Below are 21,700 nucleotides of genomic sequence, written 5' to 3'. Positions count from 1 at the left end.
AGTGTGGAAGAGAGCCATCTCGTCCGGCCCCGCTCAGGGACTGGCAGCGAATGAATGATTGGCAGCGGGCATCTCTGTCAGCTTTGGCATGCTGCAGAGTAGAAGCCTCGTGCTAATGAATACCATCTACACCTACCAGATGTGCCGCTGGGTGACATGCCAGATCTTTTACATAATGCCATTCTACCGGACATGAGACAGCTGGGGGTGGGAGTGTCTTTTAATGCCTTAGGGTAGGGTTGTCTTTTAATGCCTTGGGATAGGACTAGGTCTGCCTTGCTTTTATTTCGTTTCAATTCAGACCACTCTCCACTGTCCATACACTCAGCTCCCCTTGTATGGCGAAAGGTGTCTCCAAGACGGATCAGATCCAGAGGGACTGAGACCCCATAATATCTTCCCTGTCTCCAAACTTGTCTTTCACCCTGCTTCCTTGAGCTTACTTCCTTGTCTCCATGCCGAAGCAGTACCTGGAACCTGGAAATGGCTTAAAGGGAACAAAAGTAAATAAATAAAATAAAATAAAATGACCTGAAGAGAAAGGAGGTGCCACACCTCCCGTTTGCCCTCATAGGAGCATTGTTTTCTCCCTATGCTAAGTGTACACAGATGAGCTTCCCACACGTGGACGGTCTTTCTAGTTCGTCCTCTTCCACCATCCACAGGAAGGTGGCGAATGTTTATCCCCAGGGGTGACATCCTGCCCAGCGCCTGTCCCACATTCTGGCTGAAGCGATTGTCTTAGCGGGTGGAGATGTCCAAAAATCCACGCTGCTTGGAAAGGACTGTTTCCGGGAGAGTGGGATGGACCAGGTGGGAGAGAGGGAACAGGAGAAAACCGCTTCTGACGGACAAGTGATTTGTGCCCTAGTCCTAGGGTTTCTCCGCCCTCCCCAGAGGGAAACCTTTGGGGTCGGGGTCGAGTGGATGCCAAGCCAGTCCCCTTACACCTTCGCCAATCCTGTTACGTGGGCGCACTGGGACCCTGGCCCGCTTCGGCTGCTCCCCGCCCCCGCGGGTCACAAGAATTCTCACACGCGCCTTTCCCACGACCCCCGCGAGCACCACGGGCCGCCGCCGCGCGCCGGCCCCTGCCCTGGGTCCCTCGCACCCGCGCCCCTCCCGCCACCCGGCTCCAGATGGCGGCTCCTGGCGCTCGGCTCCGGGGGCCCCAGAGCTCCCTCCCTCGCAGCTGCCGCGCCGGAGCCGCCGAGCGAGTGCGGGGAGAGGCGCGCGGGCTGCAGCGGGCACCGCCCGAGCTGCGCTCGCAGCCACCCAGCCCCGCCGACCGCTGGCGAGGACGCCGCGGAGAAGCGCGGGCCAGCGACAAGGGGAGCCCGCCAACGCCCGGGCTCGGGGACCTGGCCCTTCCTTCCTCCAGACCTCATCTCGCCCGCCCAGGCCGGAGCCGGGGCCCAGACCACCCTCGAGATAGGGGGGCCGGGCCGGCGCAGCCGCCAGGAGGGGGCGCCGAGGGCGCATCCCAGAGCTGGGGCTGGAGGCCCGCGGTGCCGGGGAGTCTCGCCCCAGCCGGGAAGAAAGCTGCTTCCACTGGGACGATGCCCCCTTCTGCTGGAAAGCGGTAATGCCCACGGCCGCCACCAGGCAAGACCACCCACTTACCCGGTCCTCTCCTTTTCTCACGGCCCTCCTCTCCTTTCTATTTCTCTTTCCCGTTCTTCTCGTTTCTCTCCTCTACTCAGGTTGACAGGTTCTCGTTCTTCCCGCGGCTCCCCCCACCTCTGCTTCCATCCCGGCAGTCGCCCCCTATTCTTGTGCTGCTACAGTGGCTCAAGAAGGTATTCTCTGCCCCCTGGGAGCTGGCGTGAGGCGGATGGGCTCCCGTCCCCGCAGCTGTTCACAGGTGCCTCCCTGGGCGCGCACTCCAGCAGGTAGCTACAACGGGGGCAGCTCGAAGGGGGACTGAGGTCAGCTTTTCAGAAGATGGGGGAAGGGGACTGTTTGATTAGGGAGTGATTTACTGAGAAGAAGCTCGAGGGTTCGGTTGCTGGAAGGGATGCGTGTAGTCAGTGCCTTGGCGCAGGACCCCTTTCTCCCATCGGAAACTCGGGACACTCCTACTGCCTTCCCTTTACATAGACGCCCTCAGAGACCGAAAGCCAGCCTCCAGGGTAGTCTTCCTAGGCTGGGGGTGCAGAAAAGAGAGCGAAGGGACACTAAAGGGCTAAAAGGCCATGTGGCTCCTCCTATCTCTTAGCCCATCTGACGTTACCTCTAATCCCGCGAGTGTGCCGGCGCGTGCCCACAGTGCCCCCCAGGCCTCTGCGTGTCGGTCACAGGGCTTTAGACCCCTGAGAGCAGGTTCAGTAAGCTCCCAGAATAAATCCCCTCGGAAACATTAATCACAATAACCAGAGAATGCAAACTGTGTGTGCCTTTACGGTGTCCGCTTTTTAATCCCGCACGTAATTCTAGAAATTCAGTCTCAGGCCAGCGCTCAGTTAATCCTTGCAAGAGGAGTCAATGCCATCTCGGATCTGCCGGACTGGCCCTCCTGCAGGTTCATGAAGCGCTGGCCAAGGTAGAGGAATGTGCAGGGCCAAAAAGGAAGCGGTGAGTGGAGAGCACAAATCCATTAGCACAAAAATGGGGTGTACTTTAATCAAAAGGTTTTCTTGCTGTGGCGGGGATTCCCTGACCTGACGTCCACTAAACGCCGCTGGTTGCAGGGTGGGAATGGAGAGAAGGTTACCTGGGTTTAGGCTTGAGCTTTGTTGGAAGGCCTTAGTTTTTGCTTTTGGAAGAGTTCAGACCCAAACCCACGTGACCCCGTGCGGGGATGCGGGCTAAGGTGCTGGGACTGGGTTAGAGTTTGGCGTTGCCCCTCTGGGGCTCATTCCTCACACTTGGAGATTTCACTATCATGTCGTTCAATTAATCATATTTCACTTCTCCCATTTTATTCAAAACTGTCTTCCAGTTCCCTCGTAATCGTAATTTGCACCATTGCCTTTTATCTTTGATTAATTAGGAAGCTGAAAATGATAATGGGGGGTTGGACCAATAAATTAGCTTTAGGAACAGACAGACCAACGTCCGGGGCCGCTGCGTGGGTGGGCACTGCAGGGGGAGTGACGGAGGTGGGGGGAGGAGGTGGCCCGCAGCGTGGGGAGGGGGTTCAACCAGGGAAGGCTCACAGGCAGCCCCAGGGAAGAGACCCGCACCGAAATACTCCACAGTAGTAGCCAGACTCCTTGTTCGGGTCTAGATATGGAGAGCTGGAGTAGAGTTAGGCCTTGCGGAATCTAGGTTTTAAGGGCTGAGCCTCTTTCTTCTGGGGCTTGCAAGTTTCATTCACTTTTGCATTCTCTCTCTCTCTCTCTCTCTCTCTCTCTCTCTCTCTCTCTCTCCCTCCCCCCCTCTCTCTCTCCTCCTCTCTCCCTCCCTTCCTCCCTCTCCCCGTCCCCCCCCCCACTCCTTCTGTGAAGTAGGGTGGAAGGAAGACTGACAAAAGTGAGAGGCTTAGAGATTTTGGGCTCAGATCCGTCATTCCCAGGCACGCGGAAAGCTCCCAGCGTTGGGGAAGAGACGCCCAGTGCTCGACCTCTTTTTTTTTTTCTCCTCCCATGAAATCGATCACGCCTCCAGACGGCTGAACGAGAGCACTTTGCCACTCTTCACAGTTTCGCCCCAGCCTCTTTAGCTTTCAATTGAAAAGCAATTAAAGGTTTCTATAAATCTGTTAGCGCCCCTTTTATCTGGGGACCCCTGATGCATGCGATATCACCCTTTCGATGCCTCTTCCGTGTTTTGTTTTACAATTGTTGTATCAATATAATGCGGCCTTTCTTCTCCTGTCTCTATAGATACAAATGCACAAGGAGCAACCGGAGCTATTCAGGCTCAGTCTAACAGCGGTGCCCTTTCTCTGCGTCTGCTTTCCCTGCTTCCGTAGCAGCAGTTATGCCAGAAGCAGATGGCTGCTGATTGGGGGAGCTTTGTGGCTCTAATGCTGAATACTTTATGGAAAAGGACTTTATCATGCTTCGTTGGGCAGAGGAACAAGGGGATGAGATTTATGACTAGGAAAAATAAATCTTTTTCCAAGTTGTGGCTCCTTCTCACCAGTGGCTCCTTTGCCCCTGGGGTCGCACTCTAAGGAATTGGTTAGATTTGATTTTATTCACCTTTCTGCTACCCGCACCTTGGAGTCAGGGTGTGAAGCTGACAAAATGCCCTGGGGTGTTTGGGCTCCATCAGCATTCTCTGCCCATAGGGTAAAGGAGCATTAGGACCTGGTTTTAAATGCCCTGCAGGCCCAGATTTTTCCTGAATGACCTGCTCCTTGGTGGGTAAAGCATGTGGCCTGTTATCAGTATTATGAAGAGTAAAGAACAAAAAAAAAGGGGGGGGGTTGTTCAGTGCCTCCACTTGGAAGTTAGAGGAGAGCACTGATACTGAGGGAGAAGGGACATGGTATCATCATGAGGCAAGCCTGGTTTACACCCTCAAAGCTATGAAGATGGTTAAAAGATGTCTGTGAATTGACGATTTTGGACTCGAATTTAAGTTCAAGTTTTTAGGAATTAATGAAGTGGAAACCAAATTCATTCCAAGGTGTGCCCATCTCTTTCTGTCTTTCCCTCTCTTGAGTTTTGCTTCTCTTAAGTCAAGTGAAGTGTTTCTGCCATTGGAATGTGTCTCTAAGCCTGCCCTTTAAAGTGAACCTGTTCTCCTAAAGGTAGTGCCACCTGGTCCCTGAGGCCATAACTACAGGCACACAGAAATTCACCTAGGTGTGTGCTCCCTGGCAGTCTGCCACCAAGACAGGCCAACCAACCTCAATGCTGGCTCTCCCTTCTCACATTAGACAGACTCTTTCCTTCTCTGAATTTTGAAATGCCTTTTCTCCAAGAAACATTTTTTGAGCTTCTTCCATGTCTCAAGTCCCCCCTCTTGCCTTCTCCCTTAGATCCTCAGAGGAGCATTAACACTCCACATTCCAACACACACTTTTGCCACTTGCTTTTTCCTAAAGAGGAGAAAGGCGCATCAGGATAGCTAAGATTAAAAAGTTATATTTTCCAGTATTTCAAAGGCAGGCATTCAGATGTTTAAATGACTGACTTTTGGGCTTCTTTGTGCGTTAGGCCAAAAGCTGTGCCACATTTAGTTCTTATGACCCTATAAGTGTTGTTTACATCAAAGAACCATCTGCTTAATAGGTAACAACAGCATAGTGAAGCTGATTCACTCAATAAGTGTCTCAGCTGTGAGAGGAACCTGAGCTTGCTCTTGTACTATTTGTAGCTACTCTAGAAGATAGAGGTTGTTTTTGTTGTGTATTTTATAAATGAAGAAAGCAAAGGTTCATAGAGGGTAAGTGATTCTCCCAGACACATAGCAGATTGAAGAGCCAGAGTTCAAATACCCATGCTTAGAATCTCCAACAGTGAGCTCTTAACAACTGCCTCTTAGATCTTTAGAAGGGGGAACTGGGAGCTCATAAACTGTGCTGGGTCCAGAGACTGCCTCTGGAGAGTGAGCTAGGGGATGAACAGAAAGCACAGGGTACAGGCTGCGCCTGCACAGTAGAGGCTTGGGGGTAGGAGCAAGCACCAGCTGCTTGGTCCAGAATTCTAGACCTTACACAGGGTTTTCTCAGCTCTGTGTCTAACAAAGTTTTGCATTAGGGGCAGGGCATGCGGGCCACCATTAGGAAAATCTGTCCTGCTATGCCATCTTAAGAGGTTCATGTGCCTGCTTGCCCTGCCTTCAGTGCATAAAAGAGGAAAGACCACCACACTGCCGCCAGAGCTCACTTGCTTTTGCGCAATTAAATGGAGCCCTGGCCCTTTGGAGGCTTTGGGTTTTGGCCTCAACACTTTAGTTAACCAGCTATACATCCATCAACTCCCTTCAGCTTTGCCCCAGACCTTGCCGCCTTCACTCACTGGGTTTCTGACTTCTCACTCTAACCAGTGGCCCCTCCATCAGACCTGAAGCAAGGCCTTCTGAATGACCATGAGGGACAGACATCCTACCTCCACCTATCAGTTGAAGCATTGGAGAGGCAGAGGGAGGGATTGGTGCCTTTGCTTGGAATTTTGTGGACAGTCAGTGGTAGAAAGGACCCTTAACAGATTGGTTTTGTCTACTATACCCTCCAATACCTGAATTCAATCTGTCTAGAATCATCAAGTTCTCATTCTTCACTGATCCCCTGGGAAAGTGGGTAAACCATAACCCTCCCAGAGGAAGCAGTGTTAGCAGCAGCAGGCATTGGGGAATGGATATACACTGATCTAGACTTGGTTATGTGCTTGCAGAATAGCAACTCAGCCTTCATAGTAACTTCATGAAAAGGATTCCATGGTTGCCATCAGTTCACAGATGAACTGACATGCATAGTAGAGAACCTCTGCACAGGGTGCCAAACCTAGTCTGGCTTCCCTGGTGAGAGCATGGGCTTGCCTGAGCTAAATTGCCAGCCTTCTTGGGTCAGTGCACTAGGCTTCTAACTAAGGAGAAGGGCCGCTAATGAAGGCATTGAGAACTCCCTGGGATATCTAAGACTGAAATGAAACTAGCCCCAGCTCTTGGAAGTAATCCCTTACCATCTGCTCAGCAACTGGCTCTCCAAAGCAGGCTCGTCCTCCTTTCCTCACTGCCAATGTTAGTTCAACTGGGGGAAGAGCGAGGCTGAGCTGGGTCACGAAGGTCCAGCTAGTAAGATTTGGGAATAGTGGGCCTGGCTCTGTGAGAGGAAGCTGGGTGACCTGCCAAGACAAGGTCAGGCGCTGGAGCAGGTGGAGAGTGATGCTGGAATAAGATTGCCACCTCCCCCTGAAGGTGTCGCTCTGAGAACACCTTTCTCTCTGAAAGTAGTCTGAAAGTGTTGACACTAATTGCAACGAGGTGAGGGAAGGCTGCTAGTGTATGGGAAATGTGTCCTGCCTTTTGGGGACTCCACTTTACAGAGCCACTGGCTGGCCTCTTCCAGCCCGTGTTCAAGTTTTGCACAGGCTGTTCCTATTGTAAGCATGATCCCCACCCCTCTGCTGGTGGCATGTTTCATCCTGCCCGAGGTTGCATCTGCCTTCAACTCTCAGCATTCTGGTGAGTCAGTGCAGATGTAATGAAGTGATGTCTGTGGTGAAGCCTTTGAAATAATGGGCGGAGCCTTCCTTGAGGCCAGTGGTTTGGCCTTCTTTGCCCTCTTAGCTCTGTCCTAGTGCCTTGTACCTTTTGCTGTGAAACACAGGCACCTGAGAATCCAGACACCAGGGATTGTCCTAGCCCAGCATGCATTCCAGTGCCTTGCCTACCAAACCTTGGGCTAAAATTTAATCTTGAAGTGTCTTGGGATAAAGCCCTTACTGCAGCCCAGGTAAGAAATGGAGCTTGCCACATTCTCAAATCCTTGACTTTCTCCAGGACACATTTACAAGTTCAATGCAACCCACTTACCAGGAAATATTATCATGGCTAGGCCTCAGATAAACACTGCCATGTAAATAAAACAGGGTATGCAAATAGAGGGTATCTGATCCAATGCAAACACATGGGTATCATACAATAAAATTATACTGAGGAAATACATTCTTTTTTTTAGATTATTTATTTATTTATTTGAGAGCAACAGACACAGAGAGAAAGACAGATAGAGGGAGAGAGAGAGAATGGGTGCGCCAGGGCTTCTGGCCTCTGCAAACGAAATCCAGATGCATGCGCCCCCTTGCACATCTGGCTAACGTGGGACCTGGGGAACCAAGCCTTGAACCGGGGTCCTCAGGCTTCACAGGCAAGCGCTTAACCGCTAAGCCATCTCTCCAGCCCAGAAATACATTCTTCATAACACTTTCCACAAATTGTTTACCAAAGTCTGTATTACATGAGAGCATGCAACAAAGAGCTCTGACTACTTTTAGGGATATGAACCCAGGGAAACCAAATGTGAAAGTCATTGGTACCTTCAAAAACCTTCAAACCCCAACTGTGTGTGTGTGTGTGTGTGTGTGTGTGGGAAAGAGAGAGACAGTGTCATTCTGACCTCGATTGAATTTGAGGCATAGGAAATTTACAGTCTCAAAGTCATGATGGTTATTATGTTTATCCTCGGGAATTTTTGAAAGATTTGTTTGACAATTCTAAGTCATCTTCATTTTTAAGATGCAAGTTTTTGTTAAAAATGTTATGCTTTATCTTGGCTATCATATTATCTTACCAAAGATGATTAAATCAGCCAAGGAAATAACTTTTCACACAATAAATTAAATAGGGCAAATATAAATTTCCATCCTTCCTGCCTATTACTTTTTCTGCCTAATAATGTACATCCAGTATTGTTTTAGCACTTACTATTGCAAGGGCCCTTGGCTGCTGCTGAGCCATCTTCCCAGCTCCAGCACTTGCTAGTGTTTTTGACAAATCCATCTTTGAATTTCTGAGGAGACTGATTTTCCAAATGTCAGCAACAAAAACACATATATTGGTTTTAAAAACTTTTGAAAATGTGCTGAATGTTATAGGCCTTCCATATAAAGTTTGGGGAGAGATTCTCTATTGACATTAAATTGATTCATGAAACACCTGTGACTCACTTGTACTGAAATAATGAAGGATGGTTTGCACTCCAACAGTTCAATTGGCGTATAGACTGGAGCAATTTGATTATTTGGAGACTTCCAAAGTTCTTACCAAACCATGTGAGTCATTACTGTTCTTACTAATTGATAGCACTCCATAGACCTCAGGAAATTGTACATGGGCCCATTCTAAGCTAAAAAGGCTTGAGCATGTGTGCTCTCTGCCCATACTCTTTTCCCTGGAGAATAATGCTTTCTATTGCTCATCCCCAGGAACCAAATTTCTCACAGTTCCAGTACTCCAACCAAAAGGTCCTCATTTAACTCAGGAATTACAGCCTCAAATGAGGAGAAAGAGTGGAACTCTGTGCTGAATTTCAGGACAATGTCCTTTCTTATGGCTGTGTGAAGAAATTTGGTGTAGGGCCCTCTCAGTTTCATAACATTTCCAAGGCTTATAGTCAGTTTCTTAAAAATCTTATTTTTGGCTATAGGACTGTACTTATGACTGCCAGACATCCCCTAGCCCCAGTTCCACTGGTCCTGAGAAAGAGGAGGTTCTGTGGTCTCTGTGGTCTGACTGAATTTCCTTCTCCTGTGACACCTGAGTCAGGAGAGAGCCCTGGAATGTATGGATTCCACAGAAAACTAGCTGTTCCTTTCCACAATTCTAGATCTTCTTTTATGTAATTACGTAAGTTCTAGGAGCATTTACAGAATTACAGAAGTCAATATTCTGCAAATCCTTCTCATCCAGATGAGTGTGAGGCATTGATATCAAGACTCTTAACTGTATCATTTCAATTTGCCCTTCTGGAAGTTTTATTCAGAAGCTATTAGGCCAACAGTCCCATCACTCAGATCCAAGGGGAGGGCAGAACATGTAAAACATGTGCTTTCGGGCTGCCAGGATGGCTTAGTGGTTATGGTGCTTGCCTGCAAAGCTTAAGGACCCAGGTTTGATTCTCCAGATCCCATGTAAGCCTGATGTACATGATGGCACATGCATCTGGAGTTTGTTTGCAGGGGCTTGAGGCCCTGGTGTGCCCATTTTCTCTCTCTTATACCTTCTCTCTCTCACTCTCTCTGTCTCTAGCAAATAAATAATTTTTTTTTAAAAAAAATATGCTTTGAGTCTAACTAGCTTTTAGCTGAATCCATTAGTAGTATAGCTGTAGTTTGGGAGTTCTTAGAGGAAAAACCAAAAACAAACAAAAAAGACAGGTCAGTTGTAATCATAATGATAATAACATAGTGACAGCAGTAGCAACAGCATTTAAAAAAAAAAAACAAAAAACAAAAAAACAGTACCATTTATTGAGAAAAAGGAAAAACTGAAGACAGAAAAGTGTAATTCATGAGAAAGTCTTACAGTTAGGAGCCTGAAATTCTTACTGATAAGCAAAAGTATTCTCTACCCTCAAGTTTCTGTTTTTGCCCAGAACCAGTACAGGAAGCATGTACTCTCTGATCATCCAGTGAGCGGTCTACAATGCCCTGCAGAGAAGGAGGAACAGGGCCAAACTGAACTTTCTGTACACACTTGTAAAACACATTGCATCTTCTATATCTGCAAAACCCTTATCCAGTTAAACAAGGTGTAAAATGAGCAAATAATTGGATTAAGACAATCCTCTACTCTCTTTAAGCCAACCAGGTATCATTCTTTTGTTAAAAAGAACTGGTGGAAGAGGAAATAAGAACCTTATGAACAACATTTTTGTACAGAACTGGTGTTTTTTCCAAACCATCCACTAATTATTTCCATTTCTTTATGGACAAGTCCTCAGTCAAGTTTATTCCCTGGAAAGTGCCTTATTCTGGATAATGGGGTTAAGTAATGCCACACACTTCCTTGAAGTTTCCTTTTTATCATCCCAATTCTGATGGCCCCTCCCCCAAAAGTCCCTGTGAGAATTTGTGAAGCACAGAAAGATCTGTTATCTCTTTCCTCCTTGGCATCCTCTGTTCTTCAAGAGGAATTTTCACCATGAATTATCAGGCTCTTCTGATGACCAGTATTTGCTGCTGTTTTGCCTTGGAAATAGGTAATAGGAGATAAACTGAGACTAGGAAGATATAGACAAAAGGAAAACCAGGTGTTTCTATACTTACTGGGTAATTCTTAAGTGAGTTAGTCACAAAGATATTTCTCCTATTACAGAAGTTAAGAGATTTAGGGCTCTAAGTCTAAACTCTGGAGGAGAAAATGGTATTCTCATTTTTATTGTCATTTCGAGTCCACTCACTTGGGGCATAATAGGAATTGCTTCAATTCATTCATGGACTTTTCTCCAACCCTTTCTTCCGAAGCAACTGTGCAGTAGTGTACACAAGTGTTTCTGTAATGACTGCAAAAAGCCTTACTAAAGCTGAGAGAGGTGAGCATATTCACTTTATTTTCATGCTTTAAAAAGTACTATTTTTTAATACTTTGCTTTTAATTGTTTATTTGAGAGGCAGAGAGAGAGGAAGACAAAGAGAGAGAGAGTATGGGCATGCCAGGGCCTCCAGCCACTGCAACGGAGCTCCAGATGTATGCACCATCTTGTGCATCTGGATTATGTGGGTCCTGGGGAATTGAACTTGGTTCCTTTGGCTTTTCAGGCAAGTGCTCGAGTACTGGGGAATTGAACCTAGGCCATAAAGCTTTTAAAGAAAATATCTTTAACTGTTGCACCATCTCCCCAGCCTTTACTGTTATTCTTCTAAACACTTAATTGGAAGTAAAATTTCAGGGAAAATAGCCACAAATGTATGCATAAACCTATTGTTCCATGTCAATTGCATGAAGCTATTGAGTGAGGTCTATTTTTATAATCCTGTCTGAGGCTGAGTAAATGCCTCAAGCCATCATTTATTATCAATGAATTCCAGTAAATGATTTCAAAGTAATTTATGCACCATTGTAGCCTGTAAATTTTTATAGAAATAAAAATAATGTGTGCAGTTTATTAATGATTATGATTTTAACCATTTATATTACACAAGGAAATGTTTGCCATTGAAAATTGTGGTAACCTTTCCAAGTAGGTATTTCAACTTAATTGTACCCATTTTAGTTCATATATGTCAGTTATATGATTTTTACAATAGGGAGCTATCATAATCCATAAAATATGAAGGATTTCAAAAACTATGAACACCTTTCCTTACTAGTAAGCAGGAAGGAAAATTTCTTGGATAGCCCCTTTCTGGCATGTACAAGGATGAGAGTTCAAGTCCCAACACTAGGAAAAGAAATTTTATCTCCTCTCTCTGATATACAGAATTTCAAGTCCTTTCCAGTTTAAGATTTGAATGGTCAAATTCATGAACTTAGATAGGAGAAACATTCTTTATTTCATACAAACTGGAAACAAGCTTCAGTGCCTAGAAAGAGACATAATGTAAACAGAAAGGAGACTTACACTTAAGAAAGGCCAGACACTGGAAAAACATCTTTCATTTAAAATTAATTTCCTAGAAGCACAAATTCTGGAGTGGATGTTTTTGTATTTGTAATAAGTAAGAGAAATGTTAAAATGCTTGCAGGAGCAGATGACTTCTCTGGGAAAGACAAACGTGGTGTTTCCTACATGATAAGCAAAGCTGGTACAAAGGAAGGTTCTATTCAGCAGAGTATGGGAAAGAAACACCACCCCCAAAACCCCTCCCCCATACTTGCAAGGCCTCTATCAGTCAGGCTAGAGTTTCTTCAGGGCCAAAATTTTCTTGTGGCTTCTTTTCCATCACATGTCCCTTTCTTGCCCTTTCTTGGTCTTTCTTTATCCGCTTAATTCACTTAAATATCATGCCTTTATTTTTCTACTCTGAGGTTTATTTCCCAGATACTTGAGACAATTTTTTCAACATTTCTAAATTTCCTACCCTTCCTTTAACGAAGTGTTTAGGAGGAGGGTGCTTTCAGAGTGTAAAAGAAAAGGAGAGGGAAGCAGAGAGAAAGGGTGAGAGGGGAGAAGGAGGAAAGGAGATGGGGAAAGAATCTTGGGGCAGCCAGTCATAAGACAATTGTAGCTAAACACACCCTGTTACTCTTACAGAAAGTTATGGGAGTACGGTCTTTGCAATGAAGCTTGGTATGAGGAGTCCCTCTTAGCCAATCTAAAACACCCATACACTGACTTGCTGCTTGTGGTGGCGCATGTAGGTAGGAAATTGCTTAAGAGAAATGACACCTTAAGTTGAAAGAAAGGTGCAGTTCAGAAGTCAGCCTGGAAAGCAAAAGAGAATTCTGCTCGCTCCCCAGTATTTGAAAGTGTCATCGTAGTTCTTTTTGCTTAGGCTCCCTTCTTAACTTGGGCACCACTTCTGTCTGATCATACCCGGGTGTTTATGGAGATGAGGGACTCCAAGGTAGTGAATTCCGTGGGAAATTCCCCACACCCAAGATAAGTTCATTCTTCCAGGTCACAGGCATCTGCTAGGAAGACCTTGGTACCTTGCTGGCCTTCTAGGTTCCTAAAAGGAAGATGTCGGAGAGCTACAAAAGGATCACATAAAAGCTGCGTTTAGCCAATTATTGATATTTCTACCTTAAAATTTAGGAACCTTTCTTATGCCTGGGTTTTACCTCTGAAATTTAGTGGGGAAGGTACACAGTCGTTGATACTAAACATAGCTAATTACCTTGGACTCCTTGGTAGAATGGGTGGGAAACTTTTCTTTCCTTGGGAGTAAAAAGTTGAAATGTGAGCCACGGCCCCACGCCTCCACCCTAGTTTCGCGTGAGCGGTGGTGCCTATGGAAGGAATCCACTTTCAGGCTGTTAAAGTCCTCCCGTCATGAGCAGCAGCTGCTGCCGCCTCAAAGGGCGATCCGAGCACACAAACGAGACTTAGCACACAAAACGAGACTTAGCACACAAACGAGACTCCGGAGACCGCCCCGGGACTCCATCCTTTCCTCCATCACCCCAGGACGTGAAAAACTGTCTAGAGTCCATCTTCATAATCATTTTTACTTTGGATGGCTCTCACTTCACACACGCTGAGGTTTTACAATCCCGGACGCCACCCTCATGTTGGCGCCCCCTCCCAAGGGACCACGCAAAGCTAAGGGTGAAAAGCAGTAACACCTGAGTCCAACTACCTGGGGCATTCCCAACTCTGTCCCTCATCCCACACTCAGGCTGGCACCCCGGTCCTGGGACCTAAAGACCCCGTAAGTCCCTTTCTAACTTCTAATGGAGTCTTTTTATCCGCTTACCCCATCTCTTAGGACATAGGCGAGCTAAAGCAAAGTTTCCAACGAGGCGCACACCTCCAGAAATTTTCACCGGAGTCCCTGCTAGCTCTGGTGCGCACCCCTGAAGAGAGCGGGGACCTGTGCACCTCCCCCTAGCATACTAGCTGCTCAAATCCCGGGCCTCTCGACGCCAGAGAACCCCTCAGGGCTAATTCACACCCGGGTCTCCTCCAGGGCACTGAACTCTGGGGATTTAAGCGCGTGCCCCAGAAGCTCTCTACGAGTGTATCCAGCCACCTGTCCTAGGTCTCCCAAGTGCATACCAAAATGGAAAAGAACCATGTCTAGTTCTGTTGCTTTCCTCTCGGAACCTGACACGGATTTTTCCCTCCCAACTGTCCCAAAAGGCCCAAGCTTCTGGGGGAGGCAGTCTGGACTGTGCTCAGAGAGACGCCTTCACTTGGAGGAAGGCGCTCAGCATCTTCCAGGCGCCCGCAGGCAAGGAGACAGCTTCAAGGCAGGCGGCTTTCGAGGGAGCGCCTAGCCCAGCAAAGAGTTAAAGGGAGGGGACGTGGGCTGTCACGCGTCATTGGGCAGATTATGTGCAGCTAACAAAAAGTGTGTGTCTGCGTGCCAGTCAGTCACTGCATCGGGTCCATCTGTACAACTCTGTGCTCGCTCGCTCGCTCGCTCTCCTTTCACTGTCCCCTCATCTTTCTCTCTTCACCTCCCTCCTCTCTTTAGGTAGAACCTACAAGACAGCAACCTGGACACCTCTTGACATGGAAATACAGTGATATAATAGACAAGAAGAAACACTGGATAGCATCTTCCAGATTCCAGGTGGCCTTATTTGGGCGAATCGCTCCTGACCTTATTCCTGGTGAGTCTGTTTGCATTGATGTCAGAGGGGGATGGGAAGAAGGGAGATTTGTTGGGAAGACAATGTTTTCCCTCTTTTCATCTAGGGAAACGATTGTATAGTATGTGCCTACTGCCAGTAAGATAATACAAAGGGAGGAGCGGGTGGGAGCACTTTGCCGGAAAAGCTAGGGATTCGGCCGGGCAGCCAGACAATGCCTGCCTGGAAGGAAAGGCGAGCCGCGGGTAGCCGGAGCGCAGCCGGTCGCTCTGCTCCCGGGAGGATCCGCCTAGAGTGAGAACCCGGGCCTCCAGCCGGACTCGGGTCTGGGAAGGTTGGGTGGGAAAGGCAAGTGCGCGCGGTGGAGCGAGCCAGGTTCTAGCTCGGCGGTCACTGTGACCCGCGGAAGGCTGGAGGTGGCCAGGGCAACGACGACGGAGACTTACTATTTAGCCCGGGCTTAGCGAGGACCTTTCCCCTCCGTATTGTTAGGTAGAACCGCATTTTAATGACAGAGCCCCGGCTGTTGCCCGAAGTGACTGGGCGACCTCTAAGCACAATGAAACGCTTGTGTGAAAGAAGAAGGAAGACAGAAATTACGGTATACAACGTTGAGATGGGGAAAGTGAAAAAGGAGAGACTAGGATTCCGTGGAAACGGGGCTGAAAAGTCTCGTATCTTCTCGTGGTTTTCAATTTGAATCTGGAAATCAAGAAGACTACCTTGGGTGGGACATGCCCAGAGATACATTGGTGACATTTGATGAACTTTCTGTCTTATGAAATGCTTTCCATTCTCTGGAAAATGCAATCTTACACTTGCCATCTGGGGTATACAGGAGAAGGAATGAGAAAGAGGCCGATCAAAGTTTTTGGTTCTGTTACCTGAAAGAGAAAGTGTTACCATGTAGTAATATTTGCAAGACGAATTGATCAATAGACATTAAGATAAAAATGGACACTGCTAACATTGTTCTTTAATGAGCAGCCTCACAGAAAAAAAAAATATATATTAGATCTACTCTGTCCTGGTATTAAAATCATACAAAATGTAGAGAAGTTACTGTCAATAGTAAAATTATTAGGGAAAAACCAACTTAGATGAATCCTTTCATCAGTCATTAAGTAGCGCTAGTTCAAAGTTAGTTTTAAATGTAAAACACTTACTTTATTTAAGTACTAAGTCTTGTAGGGGGTGTCCAGTGGCAGAGGAAAGAACATGTCCCTGTATGACAGCTTAATAGAGAGCCCTCCACTGGGGCATTACTCTCTAAATTGCTGCAGATTAAACAGCTGGAGCGCCCATCATGGACCACTCAAGCAGGGCTGCCCCCTCTTGCCCAAACAGGGTGGTATCTGGGGAAGTGAGAATTCACCAGTCATTGCACACACTATTTAAGACTAGGGACAGTTCAGGCCGGTCCTGTACCTGCTCACTTCATAGGCCCCATGGGACTCAATCCACCCTCTTGTATAACAAGGTAACTGGGATTCAACCTCATCCATAAATAAGCACGTTGGCTGGGGGGGGAATAATTACCTCTGCTTGCTGCTTTTAAGTAAAGCCTCGGAGGGACAGTGTTGGATTATGGTAATGAGCAGACATACATCCCTTCTAGTAGCTGCAGAGAAAGGTTAGCTGACACGGAATTAGTGGCCCTGACACTCCAGTGGAAATCCATTTGCCATGCTCCGCTGTCTCTGCCTGCTTGCTAATACATGCTCCCCTGTTTGGAAGAAAAGGGAGAAAAAGGCGGCTCCCAAACACCTGGTTCAACACACAGGAGGAAAATCATTTTTCCTCAAGCGTTAGAAGTGTGTGTGTGTTTGGCCCACAGTTAGGAGAGCTAGACACCCTGGTTTAAAACATACATATATTTTTCTCTTACTCTTGCCTCAAAAGCCTGCTCCATTCCCATGGTAATGGGAAAATGACCTACTCTTTTTCCAAGCTCCCTTTCTTTACTCCATTCTCCTACTATTCTAATCATTTCAAAGGGAAGGAAAATAATCCTAAATTGGCATGTTTAAAATATGCCAGATTGATCTGCTTTATTGTAAAAATAAGAGCTATGTAAGAAAAAAAAAAAAGCAGACAAGTGCAAGAAAAATCTGGTAACGGAACTGATGTGCCTGGGTTCATACCAGTGAAAGCACTAACAGTGAGCTTCCTTACTTCTGTATCTGTCTCCAGTGATGGAGGATTCAGGAATCCATCGAGGCATCTGGGAGGGAGATGCCAAAGCTGTCCAACAATGTCTGACAGATATTTTTACCAGTGTCTACACAACCTGCGACATCCCAGAGAATGCTATATTCGGTCCTTGTGTCCTGAGCCACACTTCCCTGTATGACAGCATAGCTTTCGTTGCTCTCAAGTCCACGGACAAGAGGACAGTACCTTACATCTTCCGAGTAAGTCTCAGCTGTGCAGTGGAGTTGCGTAAGGGTAATGGCCTCTTGAAAATGAACTACGATTATTCTAGTGGCACGCAAAGACAAGCTCTGAAGGTAGAAAATGCAGTAATACAAGCAAGCCCAGCGTAAGCACCAAAAACTAGAAAAGAAATTAGATTCAAATTCAACTGCTTTTCTGGAATAAATGGAAAAATTTCATTTGAAATATTGGAGATGTCCAAATCAGTGCCTGTATTCTGGGTTTCTTGTTGATAAACAGGATTTCCTAAACTATGGAGAAATTTCACTGGGACAAAGGCTATTTGCATATTAAATACTTCCTTTGACTACTTTTACCAATATTGGGTGCATTGGCTTTTTAATCTAGGGTACTTCCTCATCTCCTAAATATCGTTTTTAGGGTAATATTTTCAGAGTTCGTATTTTAATAAAAATGTTGTGTTGAACATAAGCATCAGTAAGTCCCTTAAAGATAACAGGCCTTTCGCTTCCTTATGTTTCTTTACAAAAATAAAAATAAAACTATTAATACTTCAAGCCATAGTTCGGAAGATGAGTGTTATGGGATGATTTCTAAGATATGTTTGCTTTTTAAACCTTTGAAACAAAGTTCCCACTGCTTTCCTAATGTGGGATATGTGAGAAGTAAATTCTAACTATGGTAATATTACATTGTGAGATGATATTTCCTCCTTCAGTATTCAACCAACGTATGTAAACGACCCAAAGAATCTGTAAGACTCTTATATTTCAGATGACGATCATCTTACGAATTGGCTATGATAGTTTTGAAAGTTTGGTTTTGGATAATTCTTGGTGTGTGTGGGGCGGGGTGAGAACAAGAGACGTGGTCCTAGTTCGTGTGGATTCAGACTCTCACATGGGCCTCCCTCCTCCCTTCCTTCCTGTGTTCTTTCTTGAAAACTGTAGGTAGACACATCAGCGGCAAATGGTTCCACAGAAGGTCTCATGTGGCTGCGGCTGGTCCAATCAGCCAGAGATAAGGAAGAGCAGAACCTAGAAGCCTATATCAAAAATGGACAGTTGTTCTACCGCTCTCTCCGCAGGATTGCCAAAGATGAGGAATTGCTAGTTTGGTACGGGAAAGAACTGACTGAGTTACTCTTGCTGTGCCCCTCTAGATCCCACAACAAGATGAATGGTAGGTTGGCTCAAGACCTGCGAGTGGGCCCTTCCTTAGCTCGTGGAGAGGTTCTGGGAGCAACCAGGGCTCGCCCTGGTGCAAAGGTGCACCTTTCTTCCCTCTGAACACCTCAGAGGAGGCTTTGGGGAGTAGCGTGGAGTGTAGTCTGTCAGGGAGAGGGTAAGTTGGGAGGCACTTGGCTTGATAACTGCACTTCCCCAAATCAGAAAGGAAAGTTGGACCATGTGGGATGATAAGTCTTTTCTCGGGCAGCGTGAGAGAAAGTGGATTTGTGACGGGGATGCTGGCAAAGTGGCCTGGGGTGATGCTCAGTAACCATGTGGTGTTTGCTCACTAAGCAGGGTCGTCCCCTTACACATGCCTGGAATGCAGCCAGCGTTTCCAGTTTGAGTTCCCTTATGTAGCGCATGTGCGTTTCCGCTGCCCCAAGAGACTTCACAGCGCTGACCTGAGTCCCCACGACGAGCGAGGCGGCGGCGCGGGCACCAAGGACCACGGGGGAGGCGGCGGCGGCAAGGAGCAGCAGTCGCCGCAGCAGGAGGCGCCCTTGGGACCCGGCCCCAAGTTCTGCAAAGCTGGCCCGATCCACCACTACCCTGCTCCGTCCCCCGACGGCAGCAACCCGCCGGCCGCCGCGGGTGCAGGCAGCGCGAAGCCGTCCACGGACTTTCACAACCTGGCCCGGGAACTGGAAAACTCCCGGGGCGGCAGCAGCTGCTCGGCTGCCCCGAGTCTCGGCGGCGGCGGCGGCACCGGCCAGCAGGAGGCGGAGCTGAGTCCCGACGGCGTGGCCGCGGGCGGCTGCAAGGGGAAGAGGAAATTCCCCGAGGAGGCCGCGGAGGGCGGCGGCGGCGGCGGCGGCGGTGCGGGACTGGCGGGAGGCCGGGCCCGCTTCTCCGAGCGACAGCTCCCGGTCTCCAAGGAGGACCTGGTGTGCACGCCGCAGCAGTACCGCGGCGCGGGCAGCTTCTTCGGCCTGGAGGAGAACGGACGGCTCTTCGCGCCGCCCAGCCCGGAGACCGGCGAGGCAAAGCGTAGCGCCTTCGTGGAGGTGAAGAAGACGGGCCGCGCGGCCGGCCTGCAGGAGGAGGCGCCCGGGGACGGCGGGGGCGCCGCGCCCGAAGACCAGGACGCGGGAGGCGGAGGAGGCAGCGGAGGCCCGTCCACCCCAGCGGCGGCGGCGGCCGCGGCGGCATCGCCGGTGGGCGCCGACAAGCTGCTGGCCCCCCGGCCCGGGGGCGGCGCGATGCCCGGCCGGCTGGAGGACGGCAGTCCGGCGCGGGGCAGCGCCTTCACGTCGGTGCCGCAGCTGGGCGGCGCGGGGGGCGGCGGCGCGGCGGGGGGCGCGGCGGCCGGGGGCGCGGGCCCCGGAGCGCCGGCGGACGAGCGCAAGAGCGCCTTCTCGCAGCCCGCGCGCTCCTTCGCGCAGCTGCCGCCGCTCGTGCTGGGCCAGAAGCTGGGGGCACTCGAGCCTTGCCACCCGGGCGACGGCGTGGGCCCCGCCAGACTCTACCCGGCCGCCGCCGCCGCCGCCGCCGACCCGCTGGCCGTGAAGCTCCAGGGGGACCTGAACGGAGGGGGCTGCGGGGCGCTGCCGGGCGGCGGGGGCGGCCTGCCCAAGCAGAGCCCCTTCCTCTACGCCACGGCCTTCTGGCCCAAGAGCTCGGCGGCCGCAGCGGCGGCGGCGGCGGCGGCGGCGGCCGGGCCTCTCCAGCTGCAGCTGCCCTCGGCGCTCACGCTGCTGCCGCCCTCCTTCACCTCGCTCTGCCTGCCCGCGCAGAACTGGTGCGCCAAGTGCAACGCCTCCTTCCGCATGACCTCAGACCTGGTCTACCACATGAGGTCGCACCACAAGAAGGAGTACGCCATGGAGCCCCTGGTGAAGCGGCGGCGGGAGGAAAAACTCAAGTGCCCCATCTGCAACGAGTCGTTCAGGGAACGCCACCACCTCTCCAGGCACATGACTTCGCATAATTGACTCGCGAAGGACCAGCCTCCCCCCCAGCCCCCGCCTCCCCGCCACCGGCCTTCCATCCGCGTGCACGCGCTGTTCAGAGCCACCTGCGGGAGCGAACACGCGAGGACGCCCACCCCTCCCTTGCGCCCCCAAAACTCTGCAACCAAACACACGAGTACACATTCGCGCCTCCCCCCACACACCACCCCGCTCCCAGGAACCTTCTCGTCCAATGTTCAATACGGGAAACACACACACACTCTCTCTCTCTCTCTGACACACACACTCTAGGTTGGTGGATTTTTGATTGGGTGGGTTGTTTCAGGGGGATTTCTTTTGAATGCACGCATTTTCACTTTCCCCCAAACAAAGGTACATTTAAAAAAATGTCATATATTGCAGCATATTGATGCACTTGTCATACGTTTCTACTTAAAATATTAAGCACTTATGGTGTAGATGTAATAATTATATGTAAGGGCAAAATTTATTTTAGATATAAAGTAATGAAGAAAGGGGAAATGGTTCCTGCATTTCCTGATGACAGCTGTGTTCTTATGAAAAATAAACAAAATGCATAAAAAGGGGATAATCATTCAATTTAAGTTTCCAGGGGGAAGTGCATGTATCATGGAATTATTAAGGACTTCAATGAAGAATGTCATCAATTATGTAAATATGTATTTCCTTTTACTACAAACTGTAATTTTGTGCCAGTGAAATGGAGTCCGAATAGTTATGTGTTTTTTTTTTTTTATCCCTGGAAAGATTTATTAACATTTATAGTTTATCCAGGGATCTTGGATGCTTTGACAATAAATCAGTATTTTCTTCCAAGCAAATACTTGGAAACTTTTCACATTTTCTGTAGGTAAGTGGTATGCTTTGAGTAAAGAACATTAATTATCATTGAGTCGCTGCAAAGAAAGGGACGGATAAGAGAGACGAAAGATAATAAGCTTCGTGTCATTTTCATTTATTTGCAGTAAGCCAATCTGAGCCTCAAAGAAGATGTTTTGATTATCATTTCGAAAGTGTTTAGGAGAAAGTGCTGGGCATCTAGGTCAAAGATGTATCATTGAGACCAAATGCCTGCTGTGTGGACAACCTGTCTGTGTGAGTTGTGGCTGCTGCTGCTGGAGGTGGTGGTGGTGGGGGGGGGGTCTGCATTCTTTCCAGCAGAAGGAAAATTGGCAACTCCACTTGTGGCTACTTTTTGGCCTGCATCTGAGAGGACAGATACTGTAGAGAATCCCTCTAAAATTCAAGTTTAAAGATCACTGTTCGATAATAGATTTTGTATTCCAGGGCCCACTTTTTCTTTTAATGGCTTAAACATCCGCACAGTCTCTGGGTGTGTGTTTGTGGGGCGGGAGGCAGTCTTGAAACATGTAATACAGAAGAACTCTTTTTTCCAGTTTTCCCTTATCAAACAAACAAAAAGCACTGTCCTCTCCAACTACTGGTAACAAACAGTTCCCAGTAAAGCATTCACGTTTATGGTATGTGCTGTGGCCACTAGATGTAAAACCAAATGAACAGTGATCCTTTCTGACTTAGGGC

General features: G+C 48.4%; 1 protein-coding gene and 1 long non-coding RNA gene across 3 annotated transcripts in view; one reads left to right on the top strand and one right to left on the bottom strand.

Annotated features, from left to right (window-relative positions):
- Positions 1–1,798, bottom strand: part of LOC123458759 — a 33,145-nt gene extending 31,347 nt beyond the window's left edge. The window contains exon 1 of the long non-coding RNA XR_006635776.1: positions 1,624–1,798. This is a non-coding gene — a long non-coding RNA (uncharacterized LOC123458759). The remainder of the gene's footprint in view (positions 1–1,623) is intronic.
- On the top strand, positions 1,471–20,891 carry Prdm8 (PR/SET domain 8). Of its 2 annotated transcripts, none has more exons than XM_045144015.1 (5): positions 1,471–1,582; positions 14,481–14,619; positions 16,792–17,012; positions 17,946–18,177; positions 18,522–20,891. In XM_045144015.1, the coding sequence occupies exons 3-5, from the start codon at positions 16,794–16,796 to the stop codon at positions 20,156–20,158; spliced, it is 2,088 nt and encodes a 695-aa protein (XP_044999950.1). In that variant the 5' UTR covers positions 1,471–1,582; positions 14,481–14,619; positions 16,792–16,793; the 3' UTR covers positions 20,159–20,891. The 2 variants fall into 2 exon arrangements, with proteins under 2 accessions (XP_044999950.1, XP_044999951.1); XM_045144016.1 differs by having other exon boundaries at positions 1,482–1,605.
- Positions 20,892–21,700: the final 809 nt, after the last annotated feature.

Source organism: Jaculus jaculus, chromosome 2, assembly GCF_020740685.1.
Source record: "Jaculus jaculus isolate mJacJac1 chromosome 2, mJacJac1.mat.Y.cur, whole genome shotgun sequence".
Taxonomy (NCBI): domain Eukaryota; kingdom Metazoa; phylum Chordata; class Mammalia; order Rodentia; family Dipodidae; genus Jaculus; species Jaculus jaculus.
This window is presented reverse-complemented; position numbering and strand designations above follow the sequence as displayed.